At 39.0% G+C, this 22452-nt stretch overlaps 1 protein-coding gene across 3 annotated transcripts in view; it reads right to left on the reverse strand.

Annotated features, from left to right (window-relative positions):
• Positions 1-687: 687 nt before the first annotated feature.
• Positions 688-22452, reverse strand: part of LOC131217097 (glycine-rich protein 5-like) — a 37184-nt gene continuing 15419 nt past the window's right edge. The window contains exons 2-3 of one of the 3 annotated variants that reach the window (XM_058211849.1): positions 953-1390; positions 688-868 (exon numbers count right to left, since the gene is read on the reverse strand). In XM_058211849.1, the coding sequence (XP_058067832.1) occupies positions 741-868; positions 953-1292 (468 nt within the window). In that variant the 5' untranslated portion in view covers positions 1293-1390 and the 3' untranslated portion in view covers positions 688-740. Of the gene's footprint in view, positions 899-940; positions 1391-22452 lie in introns of all 3 variants that reach the window. The other 2 variants (XM_058211847.1, XM_058211848.1) reach the window with 2 other exon arrangements.

The raw sequence follows: 22452 nt of genomic DNA on the forward strand, positions 1-22452 counted from the left end.
CCGTGAGGATTTCGTGGTTAAAGACTCGGCGACTTGACTGATCGGTCCCCTCATCAGGCGGGTCGTGTCTACTGCAAGAAAATGGACGGTTTGGATAGAACTGCCAAACGTCTGCATTCAGCTTTCGCATGTTGCCCGTCTAATGGGTGAACTGGCTTGATTTTCTATATGGTCGTCTTAGGAGTGGGCCGACCTCAAGCGATGCTCGGATGTTCCACACGCTTATAAAGATGGCACGTGTTCTAAGCTTCCTATAAATGTGCACGTGCGTATGGGCAAGCAAACCTCCCAGGTGGATTATAAGTCCTACTAATCTCAGCAACCGCACATTTTTTTCTAAGATACAAAGTTCTGCTTCTGGGGCCCATGGTTTAGTGATCTGAACCGTTCCTCTGATAACGAACATCCAGAAAATCTGCCAAAATAGATGGTTGAGAGAAAAAGTATAGCAGCAGTCCACATTCGATGAACAAAATAGCGAATGTGGAAGTGCTGGACTCCTCCGTTTTGGGAGATGGAACCTTATATCCAGGAAGAGCATCAGATCAACGGTTTGGATCATGGAACGATGGCTCCCACGTTTAGAAAATCCTATGCATCCGCAAACTGTAGTAACAATGATCAGAGTCTATAAGATGGAAGAAACGTTTCCAATAACTAGTAGGATTTACATATAATACCATTTCCTTATTTAGATACAAACTGGTGAGTTTTCATCAGCTTCACAAACATTGCAATTATTACTCGCCATCCCCAGACCCGGATCCAGCCCCGTATCCGGAACCTTCACCATAACCAGATCCGGACCCCGAACCTCTCCCAGAGCCGGACCCTGAACCATAGCCCTCGCCATGTCCGGAACCAGATCCTGAACCGGCACCATGCCCAGATTCGGATCCTTCACCATATCCTTGGCCACGACCGGAACCTGAGCCAGCACCAGAACCGGCACCATGCCCAGATCCGGATCCGGATCCGGATCCTTCACCATATCCTTGACCACGACCGGAACCTGAGCCAGCACCAGAACCGGCATATGACCCAGCAGACGAACCTGCACCAGAGCCTGACCCAGAGCCAGAGCCAGAACCTGACCCAGAACCAGAGCCAGAGCCGGATCCAGACCCGGAAGCACCACCACCTCCTAAGCCAATTCCCACTCCTGCACCCACACCAACCCCAAGACCACCACCCAAGTCCAGACCCAAGTCCTTTCTAGCAGCTCGGCTCTCCACCAACAAAGCACATGAAGCAACAAGCAATGCAAGTGCCATGAACTTGAAGTGTGCCATTTTATTCAACTGAACTCCTTTGTACACTCCTGAAAGTGTAGAAGTTCCAAACTTCCAACGAGTGATAGAGTTTACAAGGAAAGAGAGGATGGTTTGCTCTCTATAGACAGTAGTTTGGTTGTGATATATGTAGGGAGAGGAAGGGCCATGTATTTATAGATGGTTTTAACCGTCCAAATGAGATATGATGGTACACATGCAAGTGTGAAATGGATTAGAAAAAAAATAAAAATAAAGAAGAAGCTTGTGGTGGAGACGCGTACATGTAGTGTAGTGGGGCGCTATGGTGCTTGGTATGATAGTTTGGAACTTTGGGACACGTCTTTTGGCTGGTGTCGCCCACGCACTAAAGAGGAAAGTGGAGTATGATTGGCTTGTTTTTGGTGACTACTGTTTTTGTAAGGAACGTATATTAGGTACTACCCCGCCTGTCCCAAGCCTGGAACGGGCTGGGGCTCTGAGTGGCCCACCGTAATGTATGAGTTTATCAACACTGTCCATCTATTTTGTCATATCATTTTAGGATATAAGCCCAAAAATAATGCATATCCAATGCTCAAGTGAACCACACCACAGAAAGCAGCAGTGTTAATTATAGCCAACTTGGAAACCTTCTTAGGGCCATCATGACGTTTATTTTCAATCCAACCTATTCATGAGATCACATGGATCTGAATGAAAGCAAAACAAAAACATCAACTTGATTAAAAAAATTTAAAAAAAACTTCTGTGCATGGGTGTTTGATCCCCACTGTTGTCCACTTGAGTGTTGGATCTGTCTCATTTTTTTGGCTTATATCCTAAAATAATATGTAAAAGTAGATGGACAGTGTTGATAAACTCATACATCATGTAAGCCCTTCAGAATTATAGCCTGTTCAGAGCTCAGGATAGGCAGGGTAGTACCTATATAACCCGTGTCCTTTCATGAGAGGATGGGAGTTTCTTTTACAGGGAGCTCTTGCAACAAAAAGCTTTGTGGGGCATTGCAATGTTAATGTCTACGTGATTTTCACTCCGTCCATCGTTTTGCTACCCATCATAGGATATGAGATGAGGATGCAGATTGCATACTAAGTAACTCAGCACGCTATTGCTTAGTAAACCGGATTGAAGGTGTTCTTGCATCTATCATTACCTCGGCTAGCTGGTTTTTGTTTTTGGTGTTTCAATCACATTTCAATGGCTTTTTTAATGTATGTGCCAGAAAGTTTTCAAGTAAACGCAAGGGTGAATTAGGCTTTTTTAATGTATGTGCCAGAAAGTTATGCATTTTTCTCAGTAACTATTGCCTTATTCCATTTTCCACTTTGTTCAGTGGAGCTGAGATTGGGAGATTTGTTGCTACGCTTCTGAATTCTTCTATTCTTAGGTCATGTGCTGCTTTTGCTTTGCTGCAGGTAATTGCAACAACTTCACTTGTCCAATCTTTTCTTCGATTTGTTTTTTTTCAAACAATGCGTGGCATTCGCAGAAATTAGTGGTTTCTTTCTTGTTCACAGAACACTTCCTAAAGCTAATGTCCAACTCTTTGTGACATTATGAGATCATATTTCCCTTTTTGATTTCTTCATGCACTCAGAAAATCAGTTGGTTAATTAATTGTTTTCACAATCGCTTAATGTGAGTTCATATTTTAAGGGACTGATCTCATGTCGAAGAGGGTGCATCCAATAGGCAGATCGTCAACCATAGTTCTACAACTCGTCGAGTCTACCCAAAACAAGGCCATAAACTCAACAAAGTGACTCGACTGAAGTCATGGGACTCATCCTAATCATTTTTTTCATCCAATAGGTATTTTCTCTTGCTTTAGACGTTATTCTATAGCATATTGTGTTTGTAATTATCATTTTCCTTGCTATAGTGGATGGCTGAACAAATTCATCTCAATTTTTTGAATAGGATTCTTATTAAACAATTGTGTGAATTAATTTTTGAATGACCATCAAGTGTAAGATTCAAAAAATATATTAAAAAAAAAAATCTAGCAATATTTTTTTAATTCACAAATATTGTAGCGACGGACTAAATCCGTCGCTAATTTCTGAACATGTTGAAAAACGACGGATTTGGGGTCCGTCGGTCTTTTCATTAGCAACGGACCTTATCCGTTGCTAATATTTTTAATGACGACTGTTTTTTGAATTTTAGCGACAAATTTTTTTTATTTTTTGCGACAGATCTTATCTGTCACAGATTAAACGACAGATATTATTCGTCAGGAAAAAAACGACCCAGTAAACAGTGACAGATGAAATTCTTCATTTATTTGGTTTTATGACGGATTTCGTCCATCGTAAATTCACAATTTTGGCGTAGTGAGAGAGAGATTCAAACCCCCAATAAACAAAAGTCTACATAGCAATTCCAATGCTACGCCTTGAACCACTCTAAGGCACCCATTGTAATGTATGTGCCTTATGCACGCAGTCCATCCGTTTTTTCAGCTCATTTTAAGGCATGAGCCCAAAGTTGAAGCATATCCAAATCTTAAGTAGACCACATCAGAGGAAAGGGAATTAGATGCTTACCATTGAAAATTTATTGAGACCACAAAAGTTTTGGTTTAAGCTGATATTTGTGTTTCCCCTTATCCATGTCTATGTGATCTTAAAAACAGTTTGAACGACAAATAAATATCACTATTGGGCCCTATTTAAGAAAGTATCAACCGAGGATGTCATTTTCCTCACTCTTTCCTATGGTGTGGTCCCATGATCTATGGATATATATGCTTTAATTTTGGGCTTATGCCCTGAAATGAGCTGGAAAAACAGGTGGACAACGTGGAAAAGACACATCAGTGGCCTCCACAGAGTTTACTCATCACACTGTGCATGCTAAATTACTAAGCTCCTAATCGGCTTCATGAGCCCTAAACCACATGAAGCAGCAAATGGCGATGATGGAAAAATTCACCATTGAAACCTTCCTAGGGCAGGCTTCATTGTTTATATGCCATGCATCCAATCGATCTACTCATAACATGATTCCCACAATTGGATGAAGGTAAAAACACAAATACCATCCAAAACTTCTTTTGGCCTCTCATTGTCATTTATCAGGCTACTTTGGGTTGTTCTTGGATGACACCGTTGCGTACGTGATGATATATACTGGTTTCCACTGGTACTTCAAACTTTAGCCTTAAACTACAAATTTATAATTTTTCCAAAATAGTAAACTTAGTTTTAAACAAATTTAATCTTTTTCACGTCATTTAAATAAGACTTTAAGGATAAAGGGACTTCTTCAAACGCTAAAACACCCTACAAGTAATAAAATTTATAATTTATAAAAAATAATAATAATAACTTAAAACTCAAATTTAATTTCATAAAAAAATATATTTAAAAATCAATTTCGACACGTAAAACTTGTTGATAACTTTCCAATATGATATATTTATATATGGTCACAAAGTTATAAGTGTCAGAAGTGTTGGTGCATGCTAAATCCTTGGATAGAACATTTTAGACCGATTACTTTTAATTGAGTGCGAGCATGAGATTGATCCTGACTTTTTCCTAAATGATCGGTGGCATCATGTAGATCACATGAGATGAAAACCAATATAGTTGATTCATGAGGATTTCGTGTAAGAACCCTATAAGGTGGGCCTTATTGATCAAACGGTCTGGATTATCCTAAAGGTTGGGCTGAGTAATCGGGTAAACCAGTGGGCCCCACTTCAGTGTGATTCTCGCAGAATATCTGCGCAAGTATGCGTAAGGGGTGGAATGCTATAACTACATACGCAAGTAATTGTTCGAAGACTATTAGGATGGTAATATGTGGAGCCGTGGGGAGAGAGTTGTGATGGGATTCAAACTCTCTATACCCTGTTGAGGGTTAAATATTGCATATTAAGACCCCAGTTATTACCTGATTTTACGAACATGATATTGCTTAACGTTATATTTTAATCGTGTTTGTGTTGCAAGGTGAATTTAAGAGCTTGGACTGAAAAAGGGTGCTAAAGGCATGGATTTGATGCTCACAAATCACTAAGATAAGGGACGGATCTTAGGGGATAGAGATTGAAGAATTCACACGCCAATGATCCAAGAAAACCGAGTGATTTATGATAAAGAGGCCTGAAAGTCGCCCTGAATGCAAGATCATAGGGTTCACACCATTCGTTTTGTTCGAAATTTTATATCTTGCCTGAGGACCCTAAATTAACCATACACGTCAAAATTCATCCATTGGATCCCTGTGGAAGTGGCCCAATAGACAGATCATCCCATAAATCACTGATTTGGGGCCCACCTGATATCTGGATATGCTTCAATTTTACTATCAACCCCTTAAATCAGATGAGAGGGAGGATGGACGAAGTGGATTTCTCATAAGCATCACAGTGGACCCCACATGGGGGCGTGAGAGTGCACAGCCGATGCACTCCTGCGCCACACCGAACCGCCAAGACCGGTCAACAACCGAAGACCCGATCCGTTTTCTCCTTACGCACAGCGTCCGCAATCAACGGATGTCGTGATGATCAGTGGCCCACATGGCCAATTGGGACCGTCCATTCGACTCAGGGGGTGAGGCAGACCGTACACATGCTCTCCTTTTGGTCCCATGCACGCATACACATGTAAATCACCGTCAAACACAGGATGAATAGTGGGGTAATTTGATACAGTGGGCTATACCAAAACTCGACCAAAACTACTCCCTTCTAACCAAAATTTCGCCAGGAATCCAATGAACGGGGTGGATTTCTCCAAAAACATCACTTTGGGGCTCATCAAACACGTCAACGCGGGTTTTTTTCGTAACTTAAGCACGTCCGTTGTGGGGAGTTATATGGCCCAAATCACGATCGGATCTCTAATCCAAACCGTTCAGAAGTCTGAAAAGGGGGTCTTTACCCTAATCATGGAGAAAAATCGGACTGTGGGACAGTTTTCTGCCCGAAATTCCAAGATGAATGTAACTCGATTTTGCGTTTCGCGGCTGCGCACGCTACCTTCTGCTGCTTAAGGAGTTCTCCACCGACTCCCAGCCTTCTAGCCACCGCCCTTCATGCCTATAAAAGGAGGAGGAGAAACGTGGAGAGGATCATCCTTGGACATGGGTAGCCGTGGAGGCATGATTTTAGAGACGTAAAGAGGAGAACAAAGAAGAGAGAGAGGATCGGCTAGCATCTTCACAGAGTTTTCCTTTCCTTTCTTTAATTTATTTTATGTTTTCTTTTAAGAGATCTTTAGCTTGATCATGTCTAGTTAAACCTCTTAGCTAGGGCTAAGAGGTGAAGCTTGTGGCGTGATTGGGATATTTTTCTATGCTTTGGTTTATATTTATTGAACTCTCTTGGATTTTAGTTTGATTATGAAGGATTATTTTTAGTTTTTAATGGTTTGTTGTGACTCAAATTATAATAGATTTGCGATGGCTTGAGATATCCTCTTTTTATGTATTGAGATTATGAAATTAGCAAGCCCTGTTGTTCACCATTGTCTCATAGGCATAGTTGGGTGATGGAATCCTTCTTAACTTTACAATTCTCTTATGGTTGGTTGTGAGTTTGGTAAATTGTTGTTGTTTGCCTTGTCTCCTGGGCATGGTTTGGTGATATAATCACTTCCAAATCTTCACCACTTTTATCTATTGATGATTAGATCCATAAGAAGTTCAGAGATCTGATAAATCTCTTCTTACTAATTAGATAGGATAGGACTCTGGTTCTAGTTGTGTCCTTGAATCAATGCAAGGTAGCTTCCTAATTGCTACAAGTGGATCCTTGGCACCCTAGTTACCACCTTTAAATTTATTAGTTTTTAATTAATCTATTCACCATTATTCTCTTAAATTTTTCTAGTTTAGATTACATCATCTTCTAGTTCTAGTTCTAGTTACTTTCAGATTACATACAAGGTTCAGTCCCTGTGGATTCAACTTCGGTCTTACCGAAATTATTACTACATCGTGACCCTACACTTGGGGTTGTGAACACACCCCAGCCAATATATATTAAGGGCTAGGCCCCCGATCTTACACCACAACACAGAAGGAAAAAGTCTCATCAATTCTTCTATTATTGGGTGTGAAGAAGAGGATGATCTAGTGTTCTATTATTCTTAGTCATGACCTCTCAAGCAAGTATGTTCTATTCCTACTCTTGTGATCACCATGTCTTATGCACAACAAGGTCCGTGGGCTAATTCCGCATGATTGATATTGCCCCACAGTTGGTATCAAAGCAACTGTGCATATGTATGGATGATCAGATTGAGCTATTACAGATTCAAATTCGAAACCCATATCAGAAATTAGGGTTTTCCAATTCGAAGCCCATATCAGAAATTAGGGTGTTTCCAATTTGAAGTCCATATCAGAAATTAATGGTTTTCCAATTCGAAGCCCATATCAGAAATGAGGATTTTGCCCATATCAGAAATTAAGGGTTTTGCAATTTGAAGCCCATAACAGATACTTAGGGACTTCCAATTTGAATCCCATATCAGAGAAATTAAATGTATCTGGGATTCGATTTCTAAATTAGTAATGGAGAATTTGACTCTCAAATCCAGATTGGGGATTTTCATCCCCAAAATCCATCAATTAGGGATCTGGAATCCAGATCCCCAAATCAAAAGATTAATTAGGGATTTCGAATCCAGATCCCCAAATCAAAAGATCAATTAGGGATTTCGAATCCAGATCCCCAAATCAAAAGATCAATTACGGATTTCGAATCTTGATCCCCAAATCAAGAGATCAATTTAGGGATTTAGATTCGAATCTCAAATCAGTCATTATTGAGGATTTCAGTTCTATTAACCTCAAATCTAGACAGGCAGTTAGGGATTTTGATTCCCAATCCAGCTGTTAGGGGTTCAATACCCAAAATTCGGTTGGAAAGACACTACCACCCTCACCTGTGTCTTCAATTGAGGCGACCATGGATTTCCAGTCCACCAGTAGCACCTCTTACTTTCAACATTACCGTCAACCATCAGGGATGGCAATGCGGTCATCATCAACGTCATGGTTGATGAAGGTGACTGGGCCTTCGACTGGTTGCAGATCCATCTGCGGCAAAGGAAATATCTCCCTCTCCCTTCAGCTGATGCTCTTGGTCGGTCGAAGACAATTGTTATTAGGTCAAGAATGACCTTATATGAAGTCATGTCTTTGGACCCAATTACATATATTCGGGTCTACCATCTGGACCCGCGAACAGGATCCACTTGACCCTTGTTTTGTTGGGCCTGTCGACATATATGGGCCCATTGCTACGTCATGGGCCCATTGCACTTAATCCTTGGGCTATTCATCTTCTAATACATTAATGGGCCTGATCTTTCATGACTTTGATGGGCCAAGTCTTCTAAGACATTAATGGGCCTGATCTTTCATGACTTTGATAGGCCAAGTCTTCTAAGACATTTATGGGCCCGATCTTCTGTGATATTGATAGGCCAAGCCCGTATATGGTTAACATTGTAATTGTTATGTTAACATTATGGATATTGGTTAATAGATCTATACCATCCATTTTGTATTGTGTGGGCATCTCATATGGACTAGTCACTAGGTGAGCGATCAAGGGTGTATATACATTATAGTTTGAACTTCATATATGTAAGATCTGACCATCCATTTGAACTAAATGGATTTTTCAATATAATTGCCCATCTTATGATAATTCTAACTAGATTTTGAGTGCCTTAGGGTGACGTATAGATCATATAGATTCAGTTCTGATGAAGCCCAAATTTTGGGCCTAGTACCTATCTTTAGAAGCTAACATGGACCATTGAAATGGGTAGTGAAGTTTGGGTGTTTTTCACATTTTATACTACCCATCTTTCAATGGCCAATATCAACTACTTACTGGACTTTATCATACTTATTTAGATGTAATCCATTGAGAGGCAGGATTATTATCGCAATCCTGAGTCCAAATTCATGGAATTAGATCTAGTTGTGTTAGCCACCATAGTGACCTCAATCAGTGAAAATTGTCATGAATTCAGATTTGTGAATTTTGGTATTTAGAGGATTGCATAAAGTTGCGTTCGGTTTTCATGCAAATGGTGAGGAAAACACAAACGATCACCTGTTTACAGGGACATGAACAGGTGGAGTAAATGGTGCTAGTAATGTAAAACTGAAAGACTTATTTTACCCATAGGTATTGAGTGTCTCAGATTTACATAATTGGCATTGCTTAGCTTATGTTCAGGAGGATCACTAACATATTATCATTACCTCCCACAGGAGGAATGATGATGATGTAATAGATCCTCACCAAGATGTGATGGTTGGGTCTATCTTCATCCTGGATAATTCAGTTGATACCTTCCTTAACAACTGAATTGATTATTTTTGCCTAATATTTGTTAATATTCATAAAGTATTTTATGAAATAATATACTAATATGAATACATATCTCTTTCATTTCAATCTTAATTCCAACTCATACGCATTAAGTTCCCACCCTAAATAGATCTAATTATGCTCAATGGAAGGAAACTATTGAAGTTGTCGTGGGTTTCCTGCAATTAGAGCTTGCCCTAATAAAACCAGAACCCCATGTACCATCTGATGATGCCATTGAAGCAGAGATTAATCGTTACGAGGCATGATTCAGATCGAATGACATGTGCTTAAAAGTCATAAAGTATTCGATTTCTGAATCCATGAAAGGTGTCATGCCAAAAGTAGACAAGGTCAAAGCTTTCCTTACTAAAATGGGAAAACGATTCAAGAAATCAGATAAAGTTGAAGTGAGTTTCCTTTTGAACAAATTAACTCACTCATCCTACAACAGAAAATGAAATATTTGTGAATATATTATAGAGCAGATCGAAGTTGTTTCTGAGATCTGATATCTAGGACTTGCACTTACGAATGATCATCTGATTCACTTGATCATGAACAACCTACCCCCTCAATATGGTACCTTCCTTGTGAACTATAACACTCTAAAGGATACATGAACATTGGACGAATTGATTACTTAGTGCGTTCAAGAGGAGGATAGGATAAGACAGTCATGTACAGTACAAAATGTAAACATGGTAACCTCAAGACAAGGACATGGGCAAAGGCAAAAGGGGAAAGGGAAAAGAAACCAAGGTTCCAATAATGGATTCTCAGGTAATAATGGAAATCAATCTTGAAATGAATCGAACCACAAACGGACCAAAGGCAATAAATGCTTCTTTTGCAAAAAGCTGGGTCATTAGAATAAAGACTGTAAAAAGTATAAGATGTAAGATTATCTGGATGCGAAAATCCCAGAGATCTTCCTGTGCATAGGACATGGAGATCTAGGATTTAGACGACTTACCTAATTGAGACACCATAGATGCCAGATTAGAATACTAGAAAGCCTATGCTGTAATCTTCCTCTCCTTCACACCAATATACAAAACAATAGATGGGACTTAGGCTTCTGTCATTGTGTAGGATCGGTGACCCAGCTCTCTCTTATATAGAATCTGTGGAGATAAGAGTTTGAATCCCATCATAACTCTCTCTCTCTCTCACTACTCTACATTGTTGTATCCTAGTTCAACTCAAACAGCCCTGCGTAAGGCTATAGTACTTCACCCCTAACGCAGAGTGTCTACGTAAATCACATAAAAGTGGGGTCCACTAGTTTACATAATCACACAGTCCAACATTCAGATCAATCTAGACCTTTGATCAATAAGGCCCACCTTATAGAGTACTTACATAAGAAATGACTCATTAAAAAAGATAATAATTCTGTTTTGTCTATTTTGAATCAATCTAACCGATGTGTCGATGGATTCTTGGTGGATAGATTCGGGAACTACTATTCACATATGCACTTATATGGAGGAATTACTACAGGCCAGGTCACCAACTGAGACAGAGTGCTCAGTATACGTAGGCAATGGTGTTAAGGTAGACGTGGAGGCATTTGGAGTTTATAGACTTAAGTTAGAGTCTAGTTATTTTTTAGATTTAGTTAATACATTTTGTGTGTCTTCTATAAGGTGTAATTTAGTTTCAATTTCTTGTTTGGATAAGTTGGGGTATTCATTTCAATTTGGGAATACAATTTTTAGTATTTACTTTAATTCGATTAAAGTTAACACTTGCTCTATAGTAAACAACTTATACCAGTTAGACTTGATTGCCTCATACATTTATGATGTTAATGCCTTGCATGGAAATAAAGTAAGATCCAAGCAAAGGTTAGATTATGAGAATTCCTCCATGTTGTGGCACAGGCGACTATGTCATATATCTCGTGAGAGATTGGACAAGCTTGTGTGAGAAAGAATTCTCCATTCTCTAGATTTCTCCGACTATAAAGTGTACATTAATGCATAAAAGGAAAACAGACTAGAACTAGAAAAAAGGTGCAACAATGAGTGTAGGTCTCTTAAAGGTGATACATACGGAAATTTGTAGACCATTTCTTATGGCTTCATGGAGCGGACGTAAATATTTTATTACCTTTATAGATGACTACTCTCGTTTTGGCTACCTCTACTTTATCAGTGAGAAATCAGATACCTTGGATGCTTTTAAAATCTATAATACTGAAGTTGAAAATCAACTCGATAAAAGGATTAAAGTTGTTAGATCTGACCGTGGTGGTGAATACTATGGCAGATATGACGAATCAGGACGCAATCTAGGGCCATTCGCTAAATACCTATAGGATTGTTGCATTGTCACCCAGTACACTATGCTTGGTACTTCAAAACAGAAAGGTGTGGTTGAAAGGAACAATCGCACCCTTATGGATATGGTGCAAAGCATGGTTAGCAATTCGACATTGCCAGAATCTCTATGGGGTGATGCAATCAAAATCGCAGTTCATATTCTTAACAGGGTCCCCAATAAGGCAGTAAGTAAAACCCTTTTGAGTTATAAAATGAGAGAAAACCTAGTCTCTGATATCTACAAGTTTGAGGATGTCCTACTGAGGCCAAAATTTACAACCTGCATGAAAGGAAGCTCGATTTTAGAACCATAAGTTATTTCTTTATTAGATATCCAGAAAGGTCAAAAGATTTTCGATTCTATTGTCCTTTCCACTTTATCAAGATTGTTGAGACTGGGAATGCCAGATTTATTAAGGACACTGAAAACAGTGGGAGCACGAACATTAGAAACTTTGTATGTGAGGAACAAAGGACTATGACTCCTGTAACACCCTGAAATTCGGGGGTCGAGCATAACTCAGCTCCCGAGTTTCAAAACATCACTTATGCAACATATTTAATGATGGATGTATGTTGACTGTATTAGTGCATAAAACATAAAATAGATTAAGCCAAAACACAGATATGATTCAGGGATAAGTGAATAAAGCAAGCAGAAGACTTATAAAAAAGTACGTGTACAAGTGCAAATCCCTGAAGTACATATACAAGTCAGGTCGTATGAAAGTGTTATTTAACAAAATTATAAGTATCAAGTTACATCATTTAATTTTTCAAAAATAATCCCAGAGATCCCACGCATCAGACCAAGGCTCGCTAGAACCCGTCTGAAAACTGCATATACGAGAACGCAGCCTCATCATCATCCATCTCCCGCTCTGCCTCAAACGTTGCATCCACATCTGCAACATCAGAACCTAAGACAGAGTCTGGTGGGTGTTTAACACCGCCCCAGAAACGTGGGAGTGAGTGATCAACTCAGTGGAACAATAAGGCACTGGTTAACATGTTATCAGTTCAATCAAACAGTAATGATAAAGCAGAACAATTAAATAAATCCTAAGTACTCTTGTTAATGCAAGGATGTATGCAATATGATGCGTGCCCTCACGCGTACACCCTCAGCGTCTTCATCTTACGTTACGCATGACATCGCCTCAAAGTGCGCCACATCTACAAAGCACATGCAAATGCGGTGCATGGATATGATTACCAAGTTGTTATTAGTCCATTTCATACAGCAGGATTGGGAAGCTAAGATACCTTCCTCATATCACCATCCAAACAGTGATCCATTCTAGGGTCGTCAATCCTAGACATCTCATACGATTATATAGTTGAGGTCGTAGCAAAGGGCTCGTCACCAATCAATGCACGCCTTTCATGCCCTTACTACCACAGTTCGGCTCGTCACCTCCTTGCGGTATCCAGGTATGCTCGAGGTCACTACAAAGGGCTCGTCACCAATCAATGTAGGCCGACAGCACGAATATAGTGTCCCATACCACCATAATCGGCTCACGAGTTTAGTTGCTCACTGGTCACTACGGGGAGGCTCGTCACCCCAGTGTAGGCCGACAGCTCGACCACGGTGTCCCATACTACCATGTTCGGCTCATGAGTCTTAGCGGATCAAGTACCATAGTTAATAGGATTTCACTGGTAAGTTCGGTACCCTAGATTCAAGCAGTAGCGTCCATACATGGTGAACATACATCGGACAATCGGGTTACTTGAAGAACTCGACTAGCACGAGCGCACGTTGAGTTGAGCGACATAGAGTGCGCAAACACTCCGCGTGGCCAAACCACTGCCGACAACTCTAATACGGCTCGGGTTCGTCTAATACGTCCTACGTGGCGAAAGCTACCTCAACCATGAATATAGAGTCGATTACCGATTTCCTGGACTAATGCATAGTCCCACACACCTTACACTACAACAGATATTCATATGGAATGTAAGACAGTAATGGAACAACAACTTAAATCATGGTACATACGCATCTGAAGAATCTCAACTTAACATAAATGTAAGCATAGGTAATGCTTGAATTTAAATAACATGGAATGTAACTTGCATAAAGGAAATCATGCACATCAATAGGAGTGTTGAGAATCACTTCTCAACGCCCGCAATTAGTGTAACAAATTACACTTTAGATCATTCATGCATTTCTACAAACACTTAGCATACATGGAACAACATACATGACGTATGTTGAAATACATGCATTTTGACAATACCAAGGAGTTGTCATACATGCATCTAGCATACATACATGACAAATAATCATAGCAAACATAAGTGCATATTTTATACGTATACGGTACTTTATACATATACATAGAATACACAAATCTCAATATACCACATGCATATCAGGAACGCAAAGTAAACATAACATTTGGCATGTGAAATCTCATCCATAACAAGAATAAATCATTAACTGGCAATGAAAGCCTTGAAAACCATAACCTATACACTTAAAGTCCGCACCTTAAACAAAGAAAGAAACACCAAACTGATTTAGACGAGTTGTCTTCGTCAACGGCAATAGAATACCCTAAAACAAGGATTAAAATGAGATACAACAACACCAAGACTAATCTAAGCTCTAACACAGGTTAGGGTTAGGTTAACTTACCAAAATATTGAACTTCTAAAATCATAAATCAACAAATAAAAAACAGAGAATCAAAATCTTAGACTAGAATTAGATAAATCAAGACATCAAGCTGATCTAGAAAGAGAGCTAGGGTTTAAGACTATAAATAGGCCTATATTAGAAATAACCTGGGAAACGGTAATAGTTAAACCAAAGCATATTTGACCCTCAACATTTTACCGGTGGGCTTATAACACATAGTTGACTTAGCTCCTGATATAGAAAGGCTCAGCGAGTTTTATAACACTCGTGCTCTATGGACTGGTGGAACCAACTGGATTAAGCAACATATCTACGGGGATCCATGAAACTAGATATCCGCCAATATCGATCATGAGGTAAATTGGGACAATCTGAACGGATTTAAAATTGTCGTAAGATGACTTCAACAACTTTGGATTAAATAAACGATCCATCATGGGTTGAAACATCTAAACAAATCCCTAAAGTTTCATGAATAATTTTCAAGGTTGGTAAACACCAATGAATAATCTATATTAAAATTAGTAGATAAATTCGTAATATTGTATGTTGACCGATCTTCCAAAAATTCAGTAAATCGGATTTGATGGACCCGATTTGAAATTCTACCAACTATTTAATAAGGATCTTGGGAGCCTCTTACATCAAGTATTGAAATTCACCAGCAAATACTGGATATTACACTAATTACCAAAAACACTATATAGGAATAAAGGTAACATGCAAAAGTGTCTTTTAAAGTCACATATTAAAGGGCACAATTTAAATATTTAGTTCCAAAGAATATTTGAAAAGAATCAATAAAGGAATTAAATACAACTTGTGAGAAACAAAAATGCCCTAAAAGTCGAACGATTAGAATATTCTTTATATGAGAATTCGGAAATTAGATATTAATCGTAATTACATTAGACATTTTGACATAGGGGGGAAAAAGATAAAATCTTTTAAAAGCAAACAAATCACATATGAAAATTAGAGTTTGTGGTATTAAATGAAATATTATGAGGGACATTAAATAAAGTCCCTGTTGTTATTTCAGGATATTGGTTAAAGTATCTTTAAAAGAGTAATATCCAGGGAATGTCAAAAGATAAAGCAATTGTTTAAGGTTTTGAAATCCCAAGTATTAGGGTAATATATAATTCTTAGTGAATGAGTCGAAGCATAGACTAACCTTGTGTGCTATTCTAAAAGTAATTAAATAAAATTAAGAAAGTAGGGAGTAATTATGAGATGATGAATTTAGAAACTTAAGAATTTAAAGGTGGGAACTAAGGTTTCCATGGATCCACTTGTAGCTAATAGGATGTTTCCTTTTTTGATTCAAGGTACTCAATTAGAATTGGAGTCCTATCCAATCCAATTGGTAGATATTCAATAAGATCAGATCTGAACTTCCATAGACCTAATTCTCAACAGATGAAAGTTGTGAAGATTGAAAGTGATTCCATCACCTAACCATGTTAGGAGACAATGGTAGACAACAGGATATACCGATCTAACAACTAACATGGGAGAATTGTGAACAATAGAAGGGATTCCGTCACCCATCTATGCCCAAGGGACGATGGAGAACAACATGATTTCCTATTGTCACAAACTTCAAACAAAAAAAAGAAGATACTTCAAGCTATTGCAGATCCATTGTAATTTCAGTCACAACAAACCATTAAACACTAAAAGTATTCCTTAAATATCAAACTAAAATCAAAGGAGTTCAACAATAACAAGAATCAAACAAGAAAAACATCTCAATCATGCTACAAGCTTCACCTCTTAGCCCTAGCTAAGGGATCTAGCCAACCATAGACATGATTGAATTAAAAACCCTAAAAGAAATCATTAAAAACTAAGGAGAAGGGAAAAAGAACTCTTGGGAAGCAGCTCCTCCCTTTTGCTCTACTCCTCCATACCCTAGATATCCTAAAAAGACTTAGGAAACCCTATTTATAAGCAAAGTTCCACAAAATCATAAAACTGGATCAAATTTATGCAGTCCTCATAATGCCTTAGATGTCATCAAACACCCTTCGATGTCATCGAAGGGGTTTCAATCCGAAAGTCGTGCCTTTTCTTCTTTCGCACTGCGTAAGTTTTTATGTCATCGAACCGTCCTTCGATGTCATCGACAGAAGTTTCGATCCATCGAATAGGTCTTCGAGTCATCTAAAATGTGTCCAAAATAGTCTAACGAGTTGCTTCAATTTCTTCAATAAATTCAATGTGATCGAGCAGTCTTCGATGTCATCGAGCACCTTCTTTCGAGTTATCGAACGTGTCTTCGATTGATCGAGAAAAGCACCCAATATGTCCAGCAACCAAGTCAATTTTTCCTCATAAATTCAATATCATCGAGCAGTGTTCGATGTCATTGAACGGATCTCTTCGATATCATCGAATGGTTCTCGATGGCACGGTCGTTGTGATTTATGCACTTGTTCTTTCGACTTCCTTTCTTTTCTACTTGATTTTCTTGGATCTTGCAGTCTTAAAATCTTCAATCTTGGTCTCTAAAGATCCCTTCTTTGCTTTAGTGACTTTTGAGCACTAAATCCATGCTTTTAGCATTCTTTTTAATCTAAGCTCTTAAATTCACCTTGCAACACAAACAAATGTAAAATATACCATTAAGCCATATTATGTTTGTAAAACCAATAAATAAACGGGAGATAATATGCAATATTTGACCCTTAACAAGTTTTAACCAGCGTGAGGACATTAACTTTAAGAAGACTTTCTCACCAGTATGTAAGAAAGACTCATTCAGGATTATAATGACTCTTGTAGCTCATATGGACTTACAGATACATCAAATGGATATAAAGACAACATATCTTAACGGGGATCTGAATGAGAATGTATACATATTACAACCCGAAGGAATGTATACATATTACAACTCGAAGGTTTTATAACTAATGACTCAGAACATTTGGTTTGCAAACTAAAGAGATCCATCTATGGGTTGAAACAGGCATTGCGACAGTGGCACCTAAAGTTTCATGAAGTAATTTTCTCATATGGTTTTGTAGAAAACACTGCAGATGAATATATCTATATTAAAATTAGTAGGAGTAAATTCGATATAATAATTTTGTATGTTGATGACATTCTGTTGGCTAGTAGTGACATCAGGATGTTGAGCGACAGCAAGAAATTTTTATCTCAAATATTTGAAATGAAGGATCTTGGTGACGCCTCTTACATCATCGGTATTGAGATTCGCCGTGACAAATCACGTGGACTGCTTAGCCTGTCACAGAGGACCTATATTACTAGGGTACTCGAAAGGTATGACATGCAAAATTGTACTTGTAAACAGTCACATATTGTAAAGGGCGACAAATTTGGCCTATTCTAGTGTCCAAAGAATGATTTGGAAAAGAATCGAATAAAGGAATTTTCTTACGCATCAGTAGTAGAGAGCATCATATATGCTCAAGTCTGTACGCGATCGGATATTACCTTTGTCTTCGGAATGTTGGGGAGATACCTATTTAATCCAGAAATGCAATATTAGATAACTGCAAAGAAAGTTTTACAGTATCTACAAAGAATGAAGGACTTCAGACTCACATATAGAAAATTAGAGTTATTTGGATATTTAGATGCAAATTTTGTAGGCTGCGTTGAAACTAAAAAGTCCACCTCAGGATACATCTTCATGATAGTTGGAGGAGCTGTATCTTGGAAAAGCGTGAAATAATCTACCACAGCCTCGTCCACCATAAAAGATGAATTTATTGTTTGTCACGAGGCATCTAAGTAGGCATTATGGTTACAGAATTTCTTCTCAGGTTTTTGAGTACTGGAGCATATCCCGAAACCATTGAGAATATTTTGCGATAATTCAGCTATTATTTCCTTCTCTAGTAACAACACGCATTCATCAAGGTCGAGGCATATCGACATCAAATATCTTGTTGTAAAGCAAGAGTTCAGAATCATCAAGTGTCCATGGAATTTATCGGCACTAAGCAGATGATTGTAGATCCGCTCACTAAAGGGCTCTCTATCACGCTATTTCAAGATATGTGACATCCATGGGAGTCATTAATCCCACATATGTTTTCAGTTAGTGGGAGTTGAGCGTATTTTCATTTTCACGTACATTCTAGAGATCTCATTTGATAAAGTTGATGATATTGATATAAAGATTTATTTCTACTTCTCTCTCTATATATATATATATGTGTGTGTGTGTGTGCGCGTAAAATTGTCATGTCTCGTTGGAGACATTTAAAAGCTTCAGGACCTCTTAAGGATAGGCACACATTATCACACTAAGTGTATAATCCTTATACCACATTTCCTAGTTCCTGATCTATGTCGTTAAGATTGATAATATTCGTGACCGCGCTTAGCCTCACTTCGCTTAGATTAAATGTTGTGATAACTACCACAATTCGATACTCACAATATTAATAAACCAGATTGAATAACATTACCCGTATTATCCAACAATTGCATTGGTTAACCATTTAGATGTTTTCTTAAAAATCAAAAATAAATTTTTAAAAGTATTTATACAAATTAATTATTGACTTTGTTCAATATGGCCCAAGTGGGAGAATGTAAAAACTCTATAAGGTGGGCCTTATTTATTAAACGATTTGGATTATCCTAAAGGTTGGACTGAGTAATCGGGTAAACTAGTGGGCCCCACTTCAGTGTAATTCTCGCAGAATATCTGCGCAAGTATGCGTTAAGGAGTGGGATGTTATATGTCACGCTCCAAACTCGGAAACCGAGCTCACAAAATTCTCGATTGCTGAATCCGACGCTGACAGCCTCCATAGTACTCTATTCTCAGCTCCCGGCACCCATACACCAGGTTCCGATCCTGGGATCATACAAGGAGGATTTCAAACATGATTTGATTCGTAATAAGCATAACCATAAGCATAACCCACGAACAATAACAACAAGAAGACCATCACAAAATCCACTATGATTAAAAACTTTGAGTACAATGCGTACGAAGTGAAAATACAAGATAATAAAAATAACAGAAACTCCAGAAGCTCGACTGCACACTCCAACTGCAGCGAAGCTATGGCTGCATCTTGGAGTCACCTGCACGCATCAATCGTGCATAAGCTTATAGAAAGCTTGAAGGGTGGTGTAAGTGTGTGTGTGTAGTATGAACGTACTCAGAATGTAATGCCAGAGTAATGTGGAATCATGTTGATGGGTACATGAATGTAATCAATCGTACCAAGACTATGTGGTGCAAGATATGAATGCTATCGGCCATATCAAGACCATGCGATGTGAGATGCAACTCAAGCATGTCAATCCTCATCCAAATCCTCATACCGCTCATCAAATATCAGTACAATTCTCATTCTGAATAATCACCGGGGTCTAGTGCACTCTACGCCAGCTTGTCGTCCCTATCCGAACGCACAACTGGGAGAGTGGAAGAGACCTCACTATCTGCATAGCAGACTCATTCCTCAAGCCGGTCAAACTCAACCTAAAAATTATCCCCTCACTCAGGCGGGTAAGATCACACCCCTTTCCAATCGATCATGACACAGTGGGAGATGCGGCTTACTGGTATACGGCCCTCGTGCGCTCATGTATCCACTCTGTCTCAACGTTGGAGTCATCCTCTGGTACCATCGGGTTTAGAAAATTTCACCCAGGGACATCTATGGCGCCCCAATGCTAGAAACAATATTTTCGGTATCCAATCCAGCCATCCACGATGTGTCTGTGGAGGCTATGGCCCTGATGTCGCTAGGGCATACAATAATCACAATCACACAAATACAAGTGCATGAATCACTCTACCAGACATGCAACAATCCTACGCGTACCGCGCGCTCATGAAGGGCAGTTCCACCTATCAGGGAACCCATAAATAATTTACCTAAAGACATATGCTATGATCAGTCACTCCTCATATCAAGCATACATATGATGCGTATGAGCATGAATTATGGATCTATACTAAACATGTTATATGGTGATGGACTCTGTTCATAACGAAGATGGGCCTAGACGGCCTACACACTACAAGTATGGGCCTATCAATGAGCACTAGGGAGAGTGACAATGCGAATATTTAACCAACATCATCCTTACAATGTGGGCATCAAATCATCATTGCTCCCAAGGCACGACCTACCATGAACATCATTACATAAACCATGGTGGAATCACACATTGCAATGGGCCTCATGTACATCCCGTTGGGCCTCGACCCAAGGACTCTAAATACATCAAATGGGCCACATCACATGGGCCTTATATATATCCAGGTGGGCCTCAACATCGGGCTTCATATATCACATCGGGCCTAATCAAATGGGCCGAAACAATGGGTCGAATCAACTAGGCCAAGTCGAATGGGCCGAGTTGAATGGACCGAGTTCAAATAGGCCGAACCCAACTCATCTATTTTTAGAAATCAATATATATATATATATATATATATATATATATATATATATATATATAATGAATCATATTAAAAGATCAATTGGACCATACAATAACTATCAGTGGAGATAATGATTTTTCATGGTTAAATTCCAGTGGGCCACATCATAGGGTTTATTTCCCATCTAGCCTCTTCATAAGGTCATAAAGGCCTGGATCTAGAGGAAAAACAAATATCATTTTGGTCCAAACCCTGTAGCCCAAGGGTTCAAATGGTGGACGTTCAAACCCATATTTTTAGAAATCTATCCCCATCCAGACGTCTATATTTCTAATCCAACAACAAGCCTAAGACAATTGGAGATAATGATTTTCATGATTATAAATCCAGATGGGTCCCACCATCCGGTTTTTCATGTTAGCCTATTTAAGGTCAGAAACATACGATTGGAGGAAAAACAAATTGTTGGGTAAATATTCCGTAGACCCAGTTTAATGGTGGACATTGAACCAACTATTTTACCGTAATGTGATCCAATTGATTTGATCTGCTATTTACAAGCATAAGCCAAAGGGTGCAAAACCAGTGGATAGTTTGGATGCAAAGGCATGCATCATGGTGGGTCTCACCATCAAGTGATGTGGAAGGTGTGGATAGAACACAATCATTAGGTGGGTCACCACCAACCAAGGCGTGATTGGTGTGCATATACATACATAATTCTCGGTCCCACGTGGGGCCCAAAATTACATACATCCCAGGTATAAATTAATAAGGTCAACATTCAGAATGCCACGAGGAAAATAAAGTTCCAATGATTCAAAACTTCTCTAACCTAAAGGGCTTGATGGCCCACGTTCAATTCGACTGCTCAACTTTGGTCTCGTGGTTTAATAAGATGAAAGTAAATGGCTGATTTTTGGAGGGGCCACTTCCTAAGGGGCCCATCAAATGCACGGCATTGATGTTTAATGCACATCACGGTGGGCCACGTGGTCCCAACCCACTTCATGATACTTATGACGTCGTTCTATGTCTTAGACAGCTTATTTTTATTTTTAATTTTATATTTTGACGAGTTTTTCATAAGTGGGGCCCGATTGAAAGACTAACCCTTGGTTGGGTTTCATGGCTCATGGGACCTAAACGAGCTAATATGCATAATTCGCCCAGTGAAAGGTGATTTGAATGGTAAAATCACTGTTTCTATGTTATGGCCTGGACAAAAGCGAATTAGCTTCATTTTTCGACTCAAGCCTAAAATTGGGAAATAGGATGGACGGCATGGATTATATTCATGGGGGGTTCTCTTAGCGATCCACACTTCGACGTAGCCAACAACCACGTCCAACCTCGTTGGCCATGTCCGCCGACAAGTGTGGAAACAACGAATTCATGGTGGGTCCACATAGATATGTTACTAGAGAGGGGCATATATATAATAT

Source organism: Magnolia sinica, chromosome 10 (assembly GCF_029962835.1).
Source record: "Magnolia sinica isolate HGM2019 chromosome 10, MsV1, whole genome shotgun sequence".
Classification (NCBI taxonomy): domain Eukaryota; kingdom Viridiplantae; phylum Streptophyta; class Magnoliopsida; order Magnoliales; family Magnoliaceae; genus Magnolia; species Magnolia sinica.